The sequence below is a fragment of the Panthera onca genome, chromosome A2, assembly GCF_046562875.1.
Source record: "Panthera onca isolate mPanOnc1 chromosome A2, mPanOnc1 haplotype 2, whole genome shotgun sequence".
Taxonomy (NCBI): Eukaryota; Metazoa; Chordata; class Mammalia; order Carnivora; family Felidae; genus Panthera; species Panthera onca.
The window spans coordinates 56,761,608-56,781,455 of NC_138340.1; the positions used below are offsets into that span (position 1 = coordinate 56,761,608).

General features: G+C 40.8%; 1 protein-coding gene and 1 non-coding gene across 7 annotated transcripts in view; both read right to left on the reverse strand.

Annotated features, from left to right (window-relative positions):
* CFAP92 (cilia and flagella associated protein 92 (putative)) overlaps window positions 1-19,848 on the reverse strand; it is an 82,388-nt gene that overhangs the window by 27,990 nt on the left and 34,550 nt on the right. For 4 of the 6 annotated variants that reach the window (XM_078442692.1, XM_060631888.3, XM_078442693.2 and 1 more), the window contains exon 10: window positions 3,776-4,680. The exons of 1 other annotated variant lie outside the window; for it this stretch is intronic. In XM_078442692.1, coding sequence (XP_078298818.1) covers window positions 3,776-4,680 — 905 coding nt within the window. Of the gene's footprint in view, window positions 1-3,775; window positions 4,681-19,848 lie in introns of those variants that run through there. One more of the 6 variants, XM_078442695.2, reaches the window with a different exon arrangement.
* Window positions 19,714-19,798, reverse strand: TRNAL-UAG (transfer RNA leucine (anticodon UAG)). The gene has a single exon. It is a non-coding gene; the product is annotated as a tRNA-Leu (tRNA).

Genomic DNA, 19,848 nt, shown 5'->3' on the forward strand with positions numbered 1-19,848 from the left:
AAATGTACACAGATTTTTAATCCAGCTGGAATTGATATGTGTGAATGGTTCGATGTAGGAAATTATTTTCCTTTTTTCTTCTGGATAAACAATTATCCCAACACCATTTTTTGAAAACATTTTCTCCTTTCCTCAGTTTTTTTTTTGCCCACTAGAGGTACTTTTCTTTTTTATTTATAACGTTTATTTATTTGGAGAAAGAGAGAGAACATGAGCAGAGGAAGGGCAGAGAGAATCCCAAGCAGGCTCTACACTGTCTGCGCAAAGCGCAACACGGGGTTTGAACTCACAAACTGTGAAATCATGGCCTGAGCCGAAACCAAGAGTTGGTCACTTAACCCAACTGAGCCACCCAGGCGCCCCCCAGAGGTATTTTTCAATTGAGATTTAATTCACACTCCATACAATTCATTCGTTTAATGTGTATACTTCAATCGTTTTTACTCATGAACCATGAGATTATGATCTGAGCAAGAGTCAGATGCTTAACCAACTAAGCCACCCAGGTGCCCCCCTAATGGCTATTATAATCTTGTTATAAAGTTATATACTGTTTAGCATGGATATATAGTCTCATTTACCTTGGGCATTTACCTCGGAGTGGGGCTGCTAGGTCAAATAGTAACTCTTTTGAGGAACTGCCAGACTATTTTCCAAAGTGACTACACCATCTAATTCACCTAATTCTCACCAGCAGTGAATAACAATTCTGATTTCTCCACATCTTTGTCAACACTTGCTATAATCTGACGTTTTAATTCTAGCCAGACTAGTGGGTGTAAAGTGATATTGCGTTATGTAAATTCACACTTTTAATGCATTTAAAATTCATTCCCACTGATTTTTCAATCTGCATATGTCATATGTCAAGTTACCACTTACATGTAGGTCTCTTTTTGGATTTTCTATTACATCTCATACATCTGCTTGTCTATCCCTGAACCAATACATGATCTTAATCACTGTGGTTTTATCATGAGTCCCGATATCTAGTAAAGTTCTCCCATCTTGTTCTTATTCAAGAATGTATTTTTTGCAGGCTGATGTAAATTCATAAATCAGCTTTTCAAGTTCCATACTTTTGAAAAAGTGGCATTTTTAAATTGATATTGCATTGAATCTATATATCCAATTTGGGGATAACTGACACCTCTACATTATTATGTGTTCAAATCCATGAACATGGTATGTCTCTTCGCTTATTTAGGTTTTCTTTAAAGTGTCTAAAAGTTCCATAGTATTCATGATAGAGGTCTTCCACTCCTTTATGTTGAATTTATTCATGCAAATTTCATATTTTTATGATACTTAAAAGTATTAACTTTTTTAAAAATGACTTTTGTATGTAGATAGTATTCAGACATTCAATAGATTTTTACATTAACTTTTATATCCAGAAACCTCTAAACTATCTCCTCTGAAAACATTTTTATATATTTGGAATTTCTTGTACATATTTAAGTTTACTGACATAGTTTACAATGCTTATTTCAATCTCTGCAACATCTATCAATCATTTTCATCCTTTCTTCTTTTCTAATGTAAGTATTTAAGTCTATAAATTTTCCTCTAAATAACACTTTAACATTACCCCACAAATTTAGATATTATACTCTTTTCATTAGTGTTCAATTCAACAATGTCTAAATTATATTACAATTTCTCTTTTGACTCATGGGTTACTTGGAAGTATTTGCTAATTTCCAAGCATGTAAAATTTTTTCTTGGTTAGTAATTTATTTGTAGTTTAATTTAACTGGGGTCCATGAACATACTTTATATCATTTCTCCTACTGGGAAAAAACTGTTCATTGAGATACAAGATCATACCATACCCCCCAACTTAGCCAAACTACAAAATTTGAGGTCATAGTCCCCAAAACTACCCTGATTTCTGATACCAACTGAAGTTCAGGGGGTTCCTAATACCACCCCCAGGCTCACCGATTATTCAACTTATTGAAAGCTGTTATACTCACACAGCTTATTACAAGGAAAGGATACAGGTTAAAATCAGCCAGAGGAAGAGACACAGGGCAGGGTACAGGATGGTTCCAAACACCAAGATTCCATTGCTCTTTCCTCATGGAGTCAGGATGTATCACCCTTATGACACTGATGGGACAATATGCAGAGAGAAGTTCCCCCAAGCCCTAGTGTGTAGAGTTCTTATTTGGGCTCCATTACAGGGACATGACCAATTTACTGCTTGATTGCCCACATAGCAATCTCAGTCTCTAGACCAACCAACACTGCAAGACCAAAGCCCCAATCCTAACTCACACTGTTGGTCTATCTGGCATGGTCAGCCTCTATCCTATGATTGTCAGGTGAGGCTGGTCCCATTCTAAGATCTAGTGCAGTCAGCCCCCATCCTAAACAAAGGCACTTATATATGGTATGACATATGTCACCTCCCAGAAGCCAAGGAAGGGCAAAGGCCAGACCTTTTAGGCAAGGCCAGATTCTTCACCGCACACTGTAAGTCTGCCCTTTTTAATTGTAACAATTCAATGGTTTTGAGTATATTAACAATGTTGTGCGATCGCAAACATTAATTCTAGAAAATTTTCATCACCCCAAAAAGAAACTGTACCCATTATCGGTCACTCCCCACTTCTCCCTCATCCCTCCCCTGAGACCTTGGGAACCACTAATCTTCTGTCTCTGTGGATTTGACTATTCTAGGTATTTCGCATAAACAGAATCATTCAACATGTGGCCTTTTATGCCCAGCTTCTTTTACTTGGTATGTTTTCAAGCTTCATCCATGTTGAAGTACGTGGATCAGTACTTCGTTCCTTTTTCATGGCTGAACATTATTCATGTGTATGGATATATCACATCTTGTTCATTGGTTGCAGCACATTTGGCTTGTTTCCACTTTGTGACTATTATAAATAATGATGCTGTGAACATTCCTGTACAAGTTTTTGCGTGGACCTATGTTTTCAGTTCTCTTGGGCAGGTAACTAGACATATTGCCAGCTTCTCCACAGTGCCTCTTGGCCCACTAGCACATTAAGACAGGTCCCCGCAGGGCCGCTCTTCCCTCCTGGGTGGATGCACTCAACCTCAGGACTACCTGCTATTGTCATCATCTGGGTCCTGGGGCATCTGAACTCCAAAGACAGAGAGAGGGTGTTCCCAGACTAAAACAGGGAGGTCCTTTTAACCCGAACTAGGATACATGCAAATAATAAAAGGAAAAGAGAATTGTCAGGAAACCAAAACTAAAGAATGGAAGGACCATAAGGGGCCACCTGCTCTAGCCCCAAATCAGACACTTGAATTGCCTCTCCAATATCCCCACTGAGCAGTCATCAGGTGCTCCTGGAGGCCATCAGGGAAGGGAAACCCTCTGCACCTGAGGCAGTTTTCCCAGCCCCAAAATAATCAGAAAGGTCTTCCTTGGGGTGAGTTGAAATCTATTTCCCTGTAGTGTCCATCTTATGGCCATAAAGAACATTCTTCTCCCTGTTAGCCAAGTAGGCCCCTCAGAAGTGTGAAGGCAGACCCATTTTCCTCAACCATCCTCTCTTCTAGATGCCCCTAAAGTCTTTTCTTCATCCAAAGGCAAGCAACTGCTTCTGTGATCAAGGCCAAGTACAGAGCCCTGTAAAGTGCTTTACAATAAACCCCAAGAGGAGCTGAATCAGCATATCCTTCTCACAGATGAACATACTGAACCTGATCCTGGCTTCAAAAGATTTCCCCACTCACTCAGCATCCAGACATGATGACTTTTACATGAAACACAAAACCACGCACTCACCGGCTTTGATGGCTGTCCCACAGCCGCTTCAAGCCTTGGTCAGCCAAACCTTCCAGAATGAGAAGATGGATCTTCCCATCCAGCAGGTGGAAGCCAGTGAGCACATCCAGGTCCTGCCTTTCCTGGATCCTCATGTGCATCTTAAAGGCAGACAGAATCTGCTGGATGTTCCCAGCAGAGTAGGCGTCCAGATCAAGGGCCTTGGCATTGATCATGGAGATGTCCTGCAGCAGGCTGGAGAGGAGGGAGATCTTTCTGGAGTCAAACACGAAAATGATGCGGCCAAACAGGGTGCCTGTAAGTTCAGGGTCAGGGGCTTCGGCGCTGGCCCGCAGTGGCACTGCAATGTCCACCCGCAGCTTGAGCTGGGAGTTGGCTTCGAGGTAGTTGCCCATGGGCACTGAGCTATGCTGAAAGCCATCTGTGGGGACCCGAAACCCCACAACCTTCCTGCTCCTGCCATCTCGGCCATGATGTGTGGGCTTGGGCTCACACCTGTGGATGGGGACAACCAAGTTCAAGTACTTGTGGCCAAGGAGAAGGTCGGCAAAACTGACCTTGGCAACCCCATAAGGGTCCCATATCTTGTTTTGGGATTCAAAGGGGTTGTTCTCTGTCTCTTCCGGAGAGATGAGGGCCTGGAGGTTGAGGTGTGAATCCAAGGGGTCATCCCCAAACAGGATGGGCTTCCAGGAATACTCTTCTAACTTGCGGTCCCTGTCGTGAACCTCCACAATCATGGGGGGCCCCTCCAGGTATTCCCTCAGGTCACTGGGCTGCATTGGCCCAAGAAAGATGACATTGATGTCCTGGAAGTAGATGTGTACTCCATGGGGCTTCCCCTCCGTCTTGTGAACTGGAGTCTTAAAGAACTTGTACTTGCAGTACACGGGGGTGCACAGCCTCTAGGAGAGAGCGAGGTGACAACAGATCACCAGGATGCAGTGGCAGTCACCCTGCCTCCTCTTTAAAGGAAGAATCCCACACGGGCTCAAATCCTAATGTCGCATTTGTCACCTGCAGCCCCTGTGGCCTGGATTTCCTCATCCACAAATACTGATGAAAAGCCTGCTCTGCCAGGTAATCCCTGGGATTAGGTGATATATGTGAAAGATGGTGGCTGACACAAGACAAGGGCTTAATAAGTATTAAGTCACTATTTCCTCCTCCCAAACTGAGTGTCATGATGACAGTCCACGTGCATTTTGCAAACCTGTATTTTTACTTCCAAGCCCAGGGCTAGGTGCAGAAAAGGCGGAGGTAAGTGGTTTTTAGAAAAGGTAATCCATATTTCCCAGACATCCATCTGGAGGGCTGGCATGGGCTCACCTTCAGCATATCACTAGGTATTCAAGGAGAAAGATACAAGGTGAGGAAAGGCTCAGAGGTTTGGGGCTTAAGAGGGCATGGAGAATGAGATGGAAAGGAGGGACAGAAAACAGGGAATCTTGCAACTTTTAACCTTGGGGCTAAGATTTTATTATCAAAAGTTATCCCTTATGCAAGTTTATGATCTGAATTCATACTCCAAGTGTACTACTTATTTTACACAGAAACTGAAAATTACTTTTAAATAATCCTGGGCTGGTATGCTCCCAGGTACCTGGGAGAAGCAATCAAGAAACCTAGAGAAATCCACATTCAACCTTGGCCTCAAAGAACCCCCACAGATAAAGTCCAATTAAATGTGAGCTCATAGTAAAAAATCACAAAATAACTAAGGTAAAAGGTACTACTAGCAAAATTGGTTGCACAAAGGCATAAGATATTAGAACGATCAGATACATATAAACTAAATATATTTGGTTATGTGTATAAAAAGGAATATCAAGGTCAAATCTATTGTATTTCAATTTACTGGTGATGAATAAAGATATCACCTAGAATACCATAAAAACATAAAATGCCTAGAAAGAAATGCAATAAAAGATGTGTAAGACCTGTACACACTGAAAACTACAAACTATTGCAGAAAGAAATTAAAGAAAATCTAAATAGAGAAATACACAGTTTTCATGGTCAGAAAAATGCAATTAATTCTAGATGAATCATAGACCTAAATACAAAAGCTGAAATCTTACATCTTCTAGAAGAAGACATAGGAGAGAATCTTCATGAACAAAGGATAAGATCTCTTTGACAGGACACAAAAAAGCACTAGTTATAACAGCCAGAGCTAATAAAATTGACTTTGTCAAATAAAGCCGAGTCCTCAACTGGCATAAAATACGGGCAATACCTAAACATCTGATAAAGGACTTGTATGCAGACTATAAAAAGAACATCTATAAAACAATAATAAAAAAGAAAAATTAAAACTGGTCAAGATGAACTTTAAAATTTGGTTAAATGGAGTAAGCACATCCGCCATGTATCTCCCAGTGAATGCAACCAAAAACTGTAGACAGAATGCATGGAGCTGCTGTCAGAGGTCTCTGGAAAGTAAAAGGTAATGGGCAGATTGCAGAAAGAGAACAAACTCAAAGTACAACCAATCTAGCTGTGAGTTTCCTGGATTTTATCTTCCTCCTGTATGTCACAGACTGGATTCAAAAGGAAGCCTGAATCCCAGAATTGTGCACCAGGCATTGACTGTCAGAGCTCTAAGAGAAGCCCTTTCTTTCTGTTCTAAAGAATGGGAGGAGGGACTCCCCCCCCTCCCCCGCCACTACAGGATACAAAGAGTAGAGGTTGGGGAGGATCTCCTGTTGTTTTTCTCTCCTGGCTCTGCCCTCATTCAAGTTCAAGTTCCAACACTGCAATCTGATGGCAGTGGCAGCAACTGGGCAGGCACTGAAAAATCTTTTGTTTGTTTTTTTGAAGGTTTTAAGTAATAAATACACCCAACGTGGAGCTCAAACTTACAACCCTGAGATCAAGAGTCGCATGCTCTACCAACTGACCCAGCCAACCACCCCAAAGGCACCTAAAAATCCGAAAGAGGGAAATCCTCTTTGACCAAAGTAACTGTGATACGAAGTGTGTGGCACACCCTCGCTATTGTTTTTACTCTACATGTCTTCCCACCACCTATTCTCAGAAGCAGTCCAAGTCCCAGGAAAGGCATGTTAGAGTGGAAACACTAAAGATACACCTTTCAAGCCAGCAGACCAGGAAGAGGATTCCTTAGGAACTGGAGAGTGTAGATAGGAGGAAAATCAAGAAAAGGATTCCATAAAGCTATGTGTAAACTTGGGCTTATACCTGAACTATGCATGTGTGGATCTGGCCTTAAGCAGCATACCAGGGGTTCTGAGAACTGAACTATAGAGAGACCACTGCACAGGTCTCAGACTAGCCCCTGAGTAGTGCACATGCAGCACAGGCTTAAATATCACTACAAAATCTTTGAATACTGAATTGGCCTTAAAACCACAGCTACAGAAGGTAAACTGGAAATTACACCTTCACCCTAACTGTGGTTATTGTCTAATAAAACAAAGAAATCAACATTCTCCATAGGATTTAAAAAGACTCAGGGGCTCATAACATAGTATTTAAAATGTCTAAGATATAATCCAAAATTACTGGACATACAAAGAACTAGGAATGTTGACCAATTATCAGGGGGAGAGACAACCAACAAATGCCAGCTCTGAGATGACATGAATACTGGAGTTATCAGATGAAAACTTTAAGACCACAATTATAATCATTCTCCAACAAGTAACTGCAAACATTTTTGAAACAAATGGAAGGTAACCAGTCTCAGCAAATAGAAACAATAACAAAGAACCAAAGGGAAATTTTAGAACTAAAAAATATAACTGAAATTAAATATTTGCTGGATGGCCCAAAGAACAAAATGGAGATGGCAGAGGAACAAGTATGTGACCTTGAGGATAGATCAATAGAAAGTATGCAACCTGAACACATAGAGAAAGAAAGACTGAAAATTAAAAGTAAACTGAGCCTCAAGGACCTGTGGGACAATATGAAAAGGTCTCACATTTGTATCATCAGAGCTCTAGGAGAAGAGAAGAAACTTGTATAAAAGATATCTGAGGAGGCTGGGAAGATGGCAGAGTAGGAGGACCCTAAGCACACACCTCTTCCCACAGATACAACGAGATAACGCTCACATCAGTGTAAATAACCCAGAAAATGATCTGAAGACTAACAGAACAACTCCACAACTAAAGGTAGAGAAGAGGTCACATCAAAGAAGGTGGGAAGGGAAAAGACATGGTTTGGGAAAGAGACGAACTGTGTCCGTATGTGGTGGGGAAGGAGCCAATGTTGCAGAGAAGGCCAAAAAATAGACTTTCACACCAGGGAGCCCACAAAGGGAAGACGAATCCGCATAACATGTGGTATTGAAAGAAAGAGGGGCTGAGTTTTGTGAGTGAGACTTAAAGCCTAGATTTTAGAAATCAGTAGGTTCAGCCCTGGGAGAGCCCAGAAGACATTAGAAAGTAGAGTTCTCACCCTTAAAGAGACAGCATGACAAACAACCCAGGCAGACACAGCCTAGAAGCAGCAGTTTGAAAAATGCCAGGGGTGGTGGGGGTAGAGAAGAGGGAGAGTGATTCACTCATCAAAATCATGGCCCAGAGAGGCAGGGATAACAGGGAAACCTCTCCAGGAACAAAGGAGCTGGCAGATGCCATTTCCCTCCCCTACCCCCAGCAAAAACATACGGCCACCTGCGGGAACCAGTGCATCACTGACACTCACTACCTAACTGGCTTACACCAAGGTCTCCCCCACTCCACAAACTTTGGTAGACCTACCCTTCCCAGTCATGCTTGTCTCAGTCCCCACACTGCAGGGTCCCTCTCCCAGAAAACGGGCACAAACTGCACCAACACCTCATCTCCCGACCTGCATATTTTATGGGACCTTAGTTCTAGCAGGAGCAGCTGTGCTGGCAGGTCTCATTTCACAAGCAGACCAGTGCACACCTTATTAAAATGCACCCCACCCCTGCTGGGAGCCAAACACTGCCCACAACAGGCAAAGACAGCCTCTGCAGGCAACTGGACTGAAAAAAAGGGAGGGTGCCAGGACTCAACAGCAGGATATAAACAACACACATAGGAGGAACTCCCTGAAGCGCCAGGTCCCAGGGAACAGGGGACACTGCAGAGCCACTATAGGACTTTTTCTTCTTAAGACCATTACCTTCAAGAGCAGGAGAAGTAGCTGACTTTCCTAACACAGAGAAACAGTCACAGAGAGTTAGACAAAATGAGGAGACAGAGAAAGATATCCCAAATGAAAGAACAGGACCAAACCATAGCAAGAGACATAAGCAAATGGATAGAAGTAATATGCCTGATAGAGAATTTAAAGTAATGATCGTAAAGATGCTCACTGGAGAAAATAGTGGAGGACTTCAGTGAGATCCTTAACAAAGAGATAAAAAAAGAATCAATCAGAGATGAAGAACAAAATAAGTGACATTTAAAATATGTTTGATGGAATAAATAGGAAGCTAGATGAAGCAGAGGAATGATTTAATAACCTGGAAGACAGTAAAGTAACCAAGATGAGCAAATGAGACAACAAAAATTATGCAAACTGAGAATAGTGTTAGGAAACTCAGCAACTCCATCAAGCATAATAACTTTCATATTATAGGGATCTCAGAAGGGGGCGCCTGGGTGCTCAGTCAATTAAGCATCTGACTCTTGATTTTGGCTCAAGTCATGATCTCACTGTCATGAGATAGAGCCCCATGTCAGTCTCGGTGCTGGGCATGGAGCCTGCTTAAGATTCTCTTTCTCCCTCTCTCTCTCTCTCTGCCCCTCCCCAACACGTGCTCTCTCAAAAACAAACAAACAAAATTTTTAATAAAATATAAGGATCCCAAAAGAAGAGAGAGAAAAGAGATCAGAAAGTTTATTTGAAGGGGGGCCTGGGTGGCTCTGGCGGTTAACCGACCGACTTCAGCTCAGGTCATGATCTCGCAGTTTGTGAGTTTGAGCCTCTGCACTGACAGCTCAGAGCCTGGAGCCCATTTCAGATTCTGTCTCTCTCTCTCTCTCTCTCTGCCGCTGCCCCACTCATGCTCTGTCTTTCTTCCTTCGAAAATTAACAAACATTAAAAAAGAAGAGCCCATGCACCAAAAACCATAAAATACCTAAGAATAAATCTAACCAAAGAGGTGAAAAATCTATACGCTGAAAACTATAGAAAGCTTATGAAAGAAAATGAAGAAGACACAAAAAAATGGAAAAAGATTCCATGCTCCTGGATAGGAAGAACAAATATTGTTAAAATGCCAATACTACCCAAAGCAATCTACATATTTGATGCAATCCCTACCAAAATAACATCAGCATTCTTCACAGAGCTGGAACAAACAATCTTAAAATTTGTATGGAATCAGAAAAGATGCCAAATAGCCAAAGCAATCTTGAAAAAGAAAACCAAAGCAGGAGGCATCTCAATCCCGGACTTCAAGCTGTATTACAAAGCTGTAACCATCAAGACAGTATGGTACTGGCACAGAACAGACACTCAGATCAATGGAACAGAATAGAGAACACAGAAATGGACCCACAAATGTATGGCCAAATAATCTTTGACAAAGCAGGAGAGAATATCCAATGGAATCAAGACAGTCTCTTCAGCAAGTGGTGCTGGGAAAACTGGACACAGTGACATGCAGAAAAATGAACCCGGACCACTTTCTTACACCATACACAAAAATAAACTCAATTTGGATGAAAGACCTAAATGTAAGGCAGGAAGCCATCAAAATCCTCAAGGAGAAAGCAGGCAAAACCTTCTTTGATCTTAGCTGCAGCAATTTCTTTTTAAATATTTCTTTTAATGTTTTTTATTTATTTTTGAGACAGAGAGAGACAGAGCATGAGCAGGGGAGGGGCAGAGAGAGACACACACACAGAATCCAAAGCAGGCTCCAGGCTCTGAGCTGTCAGCACAGAGCCCAACGCGGGGCTCGAACTCATGGAGTGTGAGATCATGACCTGAACCGAAGTCAGATGCCCAACCAACTGAGCCACCCAGGCGCCCCTAGCTGCAGCAGCTTCTTAACACGTCTCCAGACGCAAGGGAAACAAAATCAAAAATGAACTACTGGGACCTCATTAAAATAAAAAGCTTCTGCACAGCAAAGAAACAATCAGCAAAACTAAAAGGCAAGTGACAGAATGGGAGAAGATATTTGTAAACAACATGGCAGAGAAAGGGTTAGTATCCAAAATCTATAAAGACCTTATCCAACTCAACACCCAAAAAACAAGCCAGTGAAGAAATGGGCAAAAGACAGGAATAGACACTTCTCCAAAGAAGACATCCAGATGGCCAACCGACACATGAAAAATGCTCAACATCACTCATCATCAAGCAAACACAAATCAAAACCACAATGAGATACCACCTCACACCTGCCAGAATGGCTAACATTAACAACTCACACAACAACAGATGTTGGCGAGGATGCAGAGAGACAGGATCTCTTTTGCACTGCTGGTGGGAATGCAAACTGGGGCAGCCACTCTGGAAAACAGTATGGAGGATCCTCAAAAAATTAAAAATAGAACTACCCTACGACCCAACAATTTCACTACTAGGGATTTATCCACGGGATACAGTTATGCTGTTTCGAAGGGCCACATGCGCCCCATGTTTATAGCAGCACTATCGACAATAGCCAAAGTATGGAAAGAGCCCAAGTGTCCATCAATGGATGAATGGATAAAGAAGATGTGGTATATAGATACAATGGAGTATCACTCAGCAATCAAAAAGAATGAAATCTTGCCATTTACAACTATGTGGATGGAACTAGAGGGCATTACGCTAAGCAAAATTAGTCAGAGAAAGACAAATATCATATGACTTCACTCATAGGAGGACTTTAAGACAGAACAGATGAACACAAGGGAAGGGAAGCGAAAATAATATAAAAACAGGGAGGGGTACAAAACACAAGAGACTCTCAAATGTGGAGAACAGATAGAGGGTTACTGGAGGGGGTGTGGGAGGGGGTGGGGGGGATGGGCTAAGTGGGTAAGGGGCACTAAGGAATCTTCCCCTGAGATCATTGTCGCACTATATGCTAACTAACTTGGATGTAAATTTTTTTTAATTAAATTAAATTAAATTAAAAATAGCTTATAAGGCTACCAGCAAACTTTTCAGCAGAAACTTTACAGGTCAGAAGGGAGTGGCATGATATCTTCAAAGTGCTGAAAGGGAAAAATCTGCAGCCAAGAATACTCTATCCAGCTAGTCTATCATTCAGAGTAGGACAGATAAAGAGTTTCTCAGACAAACAAAAACTAAAGGAGTTCATGACCACTAAACCAGCCCTGCAAGAAATATTAACAGGAAACATTTTTTCTTTATTTTTTTAATGTTTATTTGTTTTTTTGAGAGAGAGAAAGAGAGACAGAGTGCAAGTGGGGGAGGGCAGAGAAAGAGGGACACACAGACATAGAATTCAAAGCAGGCACCAGGCTCTGAGATGTCAGCATAGAGCCCGACGCAGGGCTCGAACCCATGAACCATGAGATCATGACCTGAACCGAAGTCAGACGCTTAACCAACTGAGCCACCCAGGCGCCCCTTAATGGGAACTCTTTGAGTCTAATGGAAAGAATACAGGTGAGAGTATGAAAAATAAAAACTACAAAAGCATTAAAAATAAGTATTTCTTTGAATATGAGTCAAGGGACTCATAAAGTAAAAGGATGTAAAATATGACACCATATGACACTAAAACATGGGAGGGAAGAGGAGTAAAGAATGGGTTCAAACATATGCAACCATCAATTTAACATAGACCGCTATATGCAGAAGATGTTATATACAAACATAATAGTAACCACAAATAAAAAGACACTAATAAATATGCAAAGAATAAAAAAAAAAGAAATCCAAATATATCACTAAAGAAAACCATCAAACCATGAAAGAGAGAAAGAGAAGAAAGGATCAGGGAAAATCTTCAGAAACAACCACAAAACAAGTAATAAAAAGGCAACAAATACATAACTATCAATAATTACTCTGAATGTAAATGGACTAAATGCTCCAATCAAAAGACAGGGTGTGGGGCGCCTGGGTGGCTCAGTCAGTTAAGTGTCCGACTTCGGCTCGGGTCACGACCTCACAATTTGTGAGTCTGAACTCCACACTGGGCTCACTGCTGTCAGTGCAGAGCCCACTTTGGATCCTCTGCCCCCATCTCTCTCTGCCCCTCCCCTGTATGTGCTCTCTCTCTCAAAAATAAGTAAATATTTAAAAAATTAAAAAAAAAAAAAACCTTCTCCAGAATAGATTACATATTAGGCCACGAGACAAACCTCAAGAATATTGAAGTCATAACATGCACCTTTCTGATCACGACACTATGAAACTAGAAGTCAATCACAAGAAAAAAACCTGGAAAGATCACAAATACATGGAGGTTAAATAACATGCTAGTAAACAATGAATGGGCCACCAGGAAATAAAATAAGAAATTTTTAAAAAAATACATGGAAACAAATGAAAATGAAAACACAAAGCTCAAAATCTTTGGGACACAGCAAAGGTGGTTCTAGGAAAGATGTTTATAGCAATACAGACCTATCTCAAGAAACAAAAAAATCTCAAATAAACAACTTAACCTTACACCTAAAGGAGCTAGAAAAAGAATAACAAAACCTAAAACCAGCAGAAGGAAGGAAACAACAAGATTAGAAAAGAAAAATGATATAGAAACTAAAACAAACAAATAGAACAGATCAATGAAACAAGGAGCCGGTTCTTCAAAAATAATAAATAAAATTGATAAGCTTCTAGCCAGACTTATCAACAACAACAAAAAAGTGGAAAGGAGCCAAGAAAATAAAAACATATAAAAGAGAAGAGAGATAAAAATAAAAAATCAAATTAAAAAAGAGAGCAGGATAACAACAAACACCATAGAAATACAAACAATTATAAGAGAATATTATAAAAAACTACACGCCCACAAATCGGACAACCTAGAAGAAATGGATAAATTCCTAGAAACATATAACCTACCAAAACTGAATCAGGAAGAAATAGAATTTGAACAGATTGATTACCAGCAAAGAAATTGAATTGGTAGTCACAAAACTCCCAACAAACGAAAAATCCAGGACCATTTGCTTCACAGGTGAATTCTATCAAACATTTAAAGAAGAGTTAATACTCCACACCCGAAAAACAAATAACCCAGTGAAGAAATGGGCAGAAAACATGAATAGACACTTCTCTAAAGAAGACATCTGGATGGCCAACAGGCACATGAAAAGATGCTCAACGTCGCTCCTCATCAGGGAAATACAAATCAAAACCACACTCAGATATCACCTCACACCAGTCAGAGTGGCCAAAATGAACAAATCAGAAGACTATAGATACTGGAGAGGATGTGGAGAAACGGGAACCCTCTTGCACTGTTGGTGGGAATACAAATTGGTGCAGCCACTCTGGAAAACAGTGAGGAGGTTCCTCAGAAAATTAAAAATAGACCTACCCTATGACCCAGCAATAGCACTGCTAGGAATTTACCCAAGGGATACAGGAGTGCTGATGCATAGGGGCATTTGTTTATAGCAGCACTCTCAACAATAGCCAAAATGTGGAAAGAGCCTAAATGTCCATCAACTGATGAATGGATAAAGAAATTGTGGTTTATATACACAATGGAATACTACGTGGCAATGAGAAAGAATGAAATATGTCCCTTTGTAGCAACGTGGATGGAACTGGAGAGTGTGATGCTAACTGAAATAAGCCATACAGAGAAAGACAGATATCATATTTTCACTCTTATGTGGATCCTGAGAAACTTAACAGGAACCCATGGGGGAGGGGAAGAAAAAAAAAAAAAAAGAGAGGTTAGAGTGGGAGAGAGCCAAAGCATAAGAGACTCTTAAAAACTGAGAACACAATGTGGACTTTTCAGTAAATTAATTAATTAATTAATTAATTAATAATAAATAAAAACTGAGAACAAGCTGAGGGCTGATGGGGGGTGGGAGGGAGCCGAGGGTGGGTGATGGGTATTGAGGAGGGCACCTTTTGGGATGAGCACTGGGTGTTGTATGGAAACCAATTTGACAATAAATTTCTTATATTGAAAAAAAAAATAAAGAAGAGTTAATACCTATTATTCTCAAACTATTTCCAAGAATAGAAAAGAAAGGAAAACTTCCAAATTCATTCCATCAGGCCAGCATTACTCTGATACCCAAATCAGATAAAGACATCACAAAAAAAGAACTATAGGCCACTCTCATTGGTGAACACAGATGCAAAAATCCTCAACAAAATAATAGCAAACCAAATCCAACAATACATTTAAAAATTTTTTTCACCATGATCAAGTGGAATTTATTTCTGATTTGTAAGGTAGTTCAATATTTGCAAATCAATCAACATGATGCATCACATCAATAAGAGAAATGATAAGAACCATATGATCATTTCTACAGAGGCAGAAAAATCATTTAATGAAGTATGACATTTATTCATGATAAAAAAAAACCTCAACAAAGTAGGTTTAGAGGGGAAATACCTCAACATAATAAAGGCCTTCTATGAAAAACCAACAGCTAATATCATTGCCAATGGTGAAAAACTGAGAGCCTTTTCCGTAAGGTCAGGACCAAGACAAGGATGCCCACTCTCACCACTTCTTAAATGACAAATAACAATCAACAGATGCTAACACCAAATGACACCTCTTGGAATTACCGGACAAGAATTTTAAAGCAAGTATGAACATTACTGAATCAAATGGAAAAAAAAAATTTTTTTTTAAGTCTCAGCAAAGAAATAAAGAAGAACCAAATGAAAATTTTTATTTTTTTAAGTAGGCCTCACACCCAGCATGGAGCCCAATGTGAGGCTTGAACTCATGACCCTGAAACCAAGACCTGTGCTGAGATCCAGAGTTGGAGGCTTAATTGACTGAGCCACCCAGGCACCACCCAAATGGAAATTTTAGAATTGAAAAATACAATAACTAATATTTTAAAACTCAATGGATAGGCTCAATAACAGAATGGAAAGGACAGAGAAAAGATCTGGTGAACTTGAAGATAAAACTATATACATTATCCAATCTGAAGAACATAGAGGAAAAATAAGCTAAAAACAAATGAGCTAAAACTTCAGGGACCTGTGGGGACTATAACAAAAGAACTAACCTTCGTGTCATTGGAGTCCTAGAAGGAGAGAAGAACAAGGGTAGTGCTAAAATGTATTTAAAGAAATAATGGCTGGAATGGGGGGGGGGGGGGTTAAGATGGCAGAGGAGTAGGGCAACCCTAAGCTTGCCTCCCCACACCCCAAACAGCTAGATAAATATCAAATCATTCTGAACACCCAAGAAATTGATGGAAAGTCTTAGAGAACAAAGCTGCACATTTACAAACAGAAAAAATGACCCGTGGAAGGTAGGAAGTGCAGACTTGATTTGTGGTAGAAAAGAGCCCCAGGTGCTGTGGTGGGAAGGGAGCCCTCAATGCGGAGAGAGTAGCTAGAGAGAGACAGAGAGAAACGATGGGTAAAAAAAAGAGTGAAAATGTGCATGGGGGATTGCACAAGAAAACTGCTCCCCAAAACCATTGACAGGAAAAAAGGAGAGGATTTCAGTACTGCCAGTATTTTTTTCAGTTTGTTTATTTATTTTCATAGAAAGAAAGTGCACACGTGAGCAAGGGAGGGGCAGACAGAGATGGAGAGAGAATCCCAAGCACGCTCTGTGCTGTCAGCATGGAGCCCTACTTGGTACTTGATCTCATAAATTGTGAGCTCATGACCTGAGCCAAAATCAAGAGTTGGATGTTCAACCAACTGATGCAACCCAGGTGCCCAACAATATCACCAGTTCTTATAAACAGCAGAGCACGCAGAGTCTGAAATTTCGGACTTCAGCCCCTGGTGATGCTACAGCAAGGAACTGGGGTGGAGCCTTAGGAGCAGGCAGCACTTCTAAAGATCCCCTGGGTCACATGGGGAAAAGCAGTTCCCCAGCTTGGAGTGCATTTGGTAGAGGTGATATGGTCTCTCCATGGTTAAAAGACCCAGTGGGCACCATAGAGCTGCCCCGTTCACCAGTATAGGAATAAAGACACCAGCTGAGGGCAGCAAACCCTGGCACCAGCTGTGTGTTGCAATTTACCATAAATACTGAGCCACTACTGCTGCACAATCACACAAATGTTTTCTGGGACAAGCTGGCACCAGCCACAGCACAGAGAGATCCTCCCCCAGAGGATTAGTGCTGGTCTGAAGTGTGGGGATCTCTGAAGTGTGGGGTTTTGAAACACAGCCATACCTGAGAGATAAGACACAGAAGGGCAGCAGCACCTGGCAGGCAGGCAGCTTGGACACAGACAGGGTGAAGGTGGGGATCTAACAAAAGCTGGAGATACAGGAAGGGTGACTGATCGCGTGTCTGTGAGGGTATGGACCTTCCACTCCAGAGACTAGAGAGAGGGCTGAAGTCATTTTCACCCCTAGCCCACCAGCACTAACTGACTTCAGTGAGCTAAACAGCACCACCAAGTGGAGAACGGAGCCATTACACCAAGCCATGCCCACTGCTCCCTCCAGGCACATCTCCAATAGGACAAGTCCACCTGAGAATCAGAACAGCAGCCCCCTCCCCCGAAGACCAGCACAAACCCCTTGCCCACACCAAGTCTACTGATCATAGAGTGCTGCAAAGCTTCAGTTCTAGGGGAAACAGGATCTAGCTTCCTTCAGGTTTTTGGTTGGTTGATTGGTTGGCTGATTCTGTTTTTGTTTTGCTTTGTTTTTCTTGAATACAGAAAGAGCAAGTTTTGTTTACTTACTTATTTTTTAATTTTTGTCTTTTTTTTCTATCAAGCTTCTCTTAACAAGCAGACCAAAGCATACCTAGAATCTAGCTTTCTTTATTTTATTTAAAATTTTTTTTAATTTAAATTAAATTTAATTTAATTTTTCCTCCAAAATGACAAGATGGAAGAATTAATCCCAAAAGAAAGAAGGAATAAATGATGGTCAGGGATTTAATCAATACAGATATAAGTTAAATGTCTGAATCAGAATGTAAAACAATTATAAGGATTCTAGCTGGGCTTGAAAAAACAACAACAACAACAACAACGACACTAGAGAATCCCTTATTGCAGAGATAAAACAGCTAAAATCTAGTCAGACCAAAATTTAAAATGCTATAACTGAGATGCAAATCTGAGTGTATGCCATGCCAGTGTGGATGGATGAAGCAGAGGAACAAATTAGTGATACAGACAACAAAATTATGAAACACAATGAAGCTGAAAAAAAGTGGTAATGGATCAGAAGGTAGACTTAGGGAATTCAGTGACTTATTAAAACAGAATAACACTCATATCATAGAAATCCCAGAAGATGGAGAGAAAAAGGGACAGAAGATTTATTTGAACAAACTATAGCTGAAAACTTCCCTAATCTGGGGAAGAATGCAAACATCAAAATCCAAGAAGTACAGAGAACTCCCATTAAATTCAACAAAGGCTGGCCATCACCAAGGCATATCATAGTAAAATTCACAAAATACACAGACAAGGAAAGAATCCTGAGGGCAGCAAGGGGAAAAAAGTCCTTAATGTATAAGGGAAGACAGATCAGGTTCTCAGCAGATCTGTCCACAGAAACTTGGTACACCAGAAGGGAATGACAGGATATATTCAACATGCTAAATGGGGAAAATACGCAGCCAAGAATACTTTACCTAGCAAGGCAGTCATTCACAATAGGAGAGATAGATTTCCCCAAACAAAAACTAAGGAGTTTGTGACCATTAAACTAGTCTTGCAAAAAATATTAAGGGGGACTCTGAGTGGGGTGAAAAAGACCAAAAGCAACAAAGACTAGAAAGAAAGAAACAGAGAACATCACCAGAAACACCAAGTTTACAGATAACACAATGGAACTAAACTCATATCTTTCAATAATCCCTCTGAATGTAAATGCTCCAATCAAAACACATAGGGTATCAGAATGGATAAAAACACAAGATCCATCTATATGCTACCTACAAGATACTCATTTTAGACCTAAAGACACCTGCAGATTGAAAGTGAAGGGATGAAAAACCATCTATCATGCGAATGGACACCAAAAGAAAGCCAGAGTAACCATATACTTATATCAGATAAACTTTTAAAAAATGGGGAAAAAAAACCTAGTTTATTTATTTTGAGAGCGAGAGAGTGAAGGAGGAGCAGAGAGAGAGAAAGGGGGAGAGATAGAGAGAGAGAATTAATCCCAAGTATGCTCCGCATTGTCAGCACAGAGCTGAAAGTGGGGCTCAAATTCATGAACCGTGAGATCATGACCTGAGCCAAAACTAAGAGTTGGGCACTTAACCGACTGAGCAATCCAGACACCCCTAAACTAGATTTTAAACCAAAGACTGTAACAAGAGATAAAGAAGAGCATTATATCATAATTAAGGGGTCTACCCATCAAGATCTAACCATTATAAATATTTGTACCCCCAACCTGAAAGCACCCAAATATATAAATCAATTAACAACAAACATAAAGAAACTCACTGATGATAATACAATAATATAATAGTAGGGGACTTTAACACCCCACTTACATCAATGGACAGATCATCTAAGCAGAAGATCAACAGGAAAACAATGGCGTTGAATGACACACTGGACTGGATGGACTTAACAGATATATTCAGAACATTCTATCCTAAAGCAGAAGAATGCACATTCTTCTAGAATGCACATGGAACATTCTCCAGAATAGATTACATACTGGGTCACAAATCAGCCCTCAACAAGTACAAAAAGATTGAGATTATACCATGCATATTTAAAAAAAATTTTTTTTATTACGTTTCTTTATTTTTGAGAGGCAGAGAGACAGAGCATGAGCGGGGGAGGGGCAGAGAGAGGGAGAGACACAGAATCGGAAGCAGGCTCCAGGCTCTGAGCTGTCAGCACAGAGCCCGACGCGGGGCTCGAACCCACGAACCGTGAGATCATGACCTGAGCCTAAGTCAGACACTCAACCGACTGAGCCACCCAGGCATCCTGACCATGCATATTTTCATACCACAATGCTATGAAACTTGAAGTCA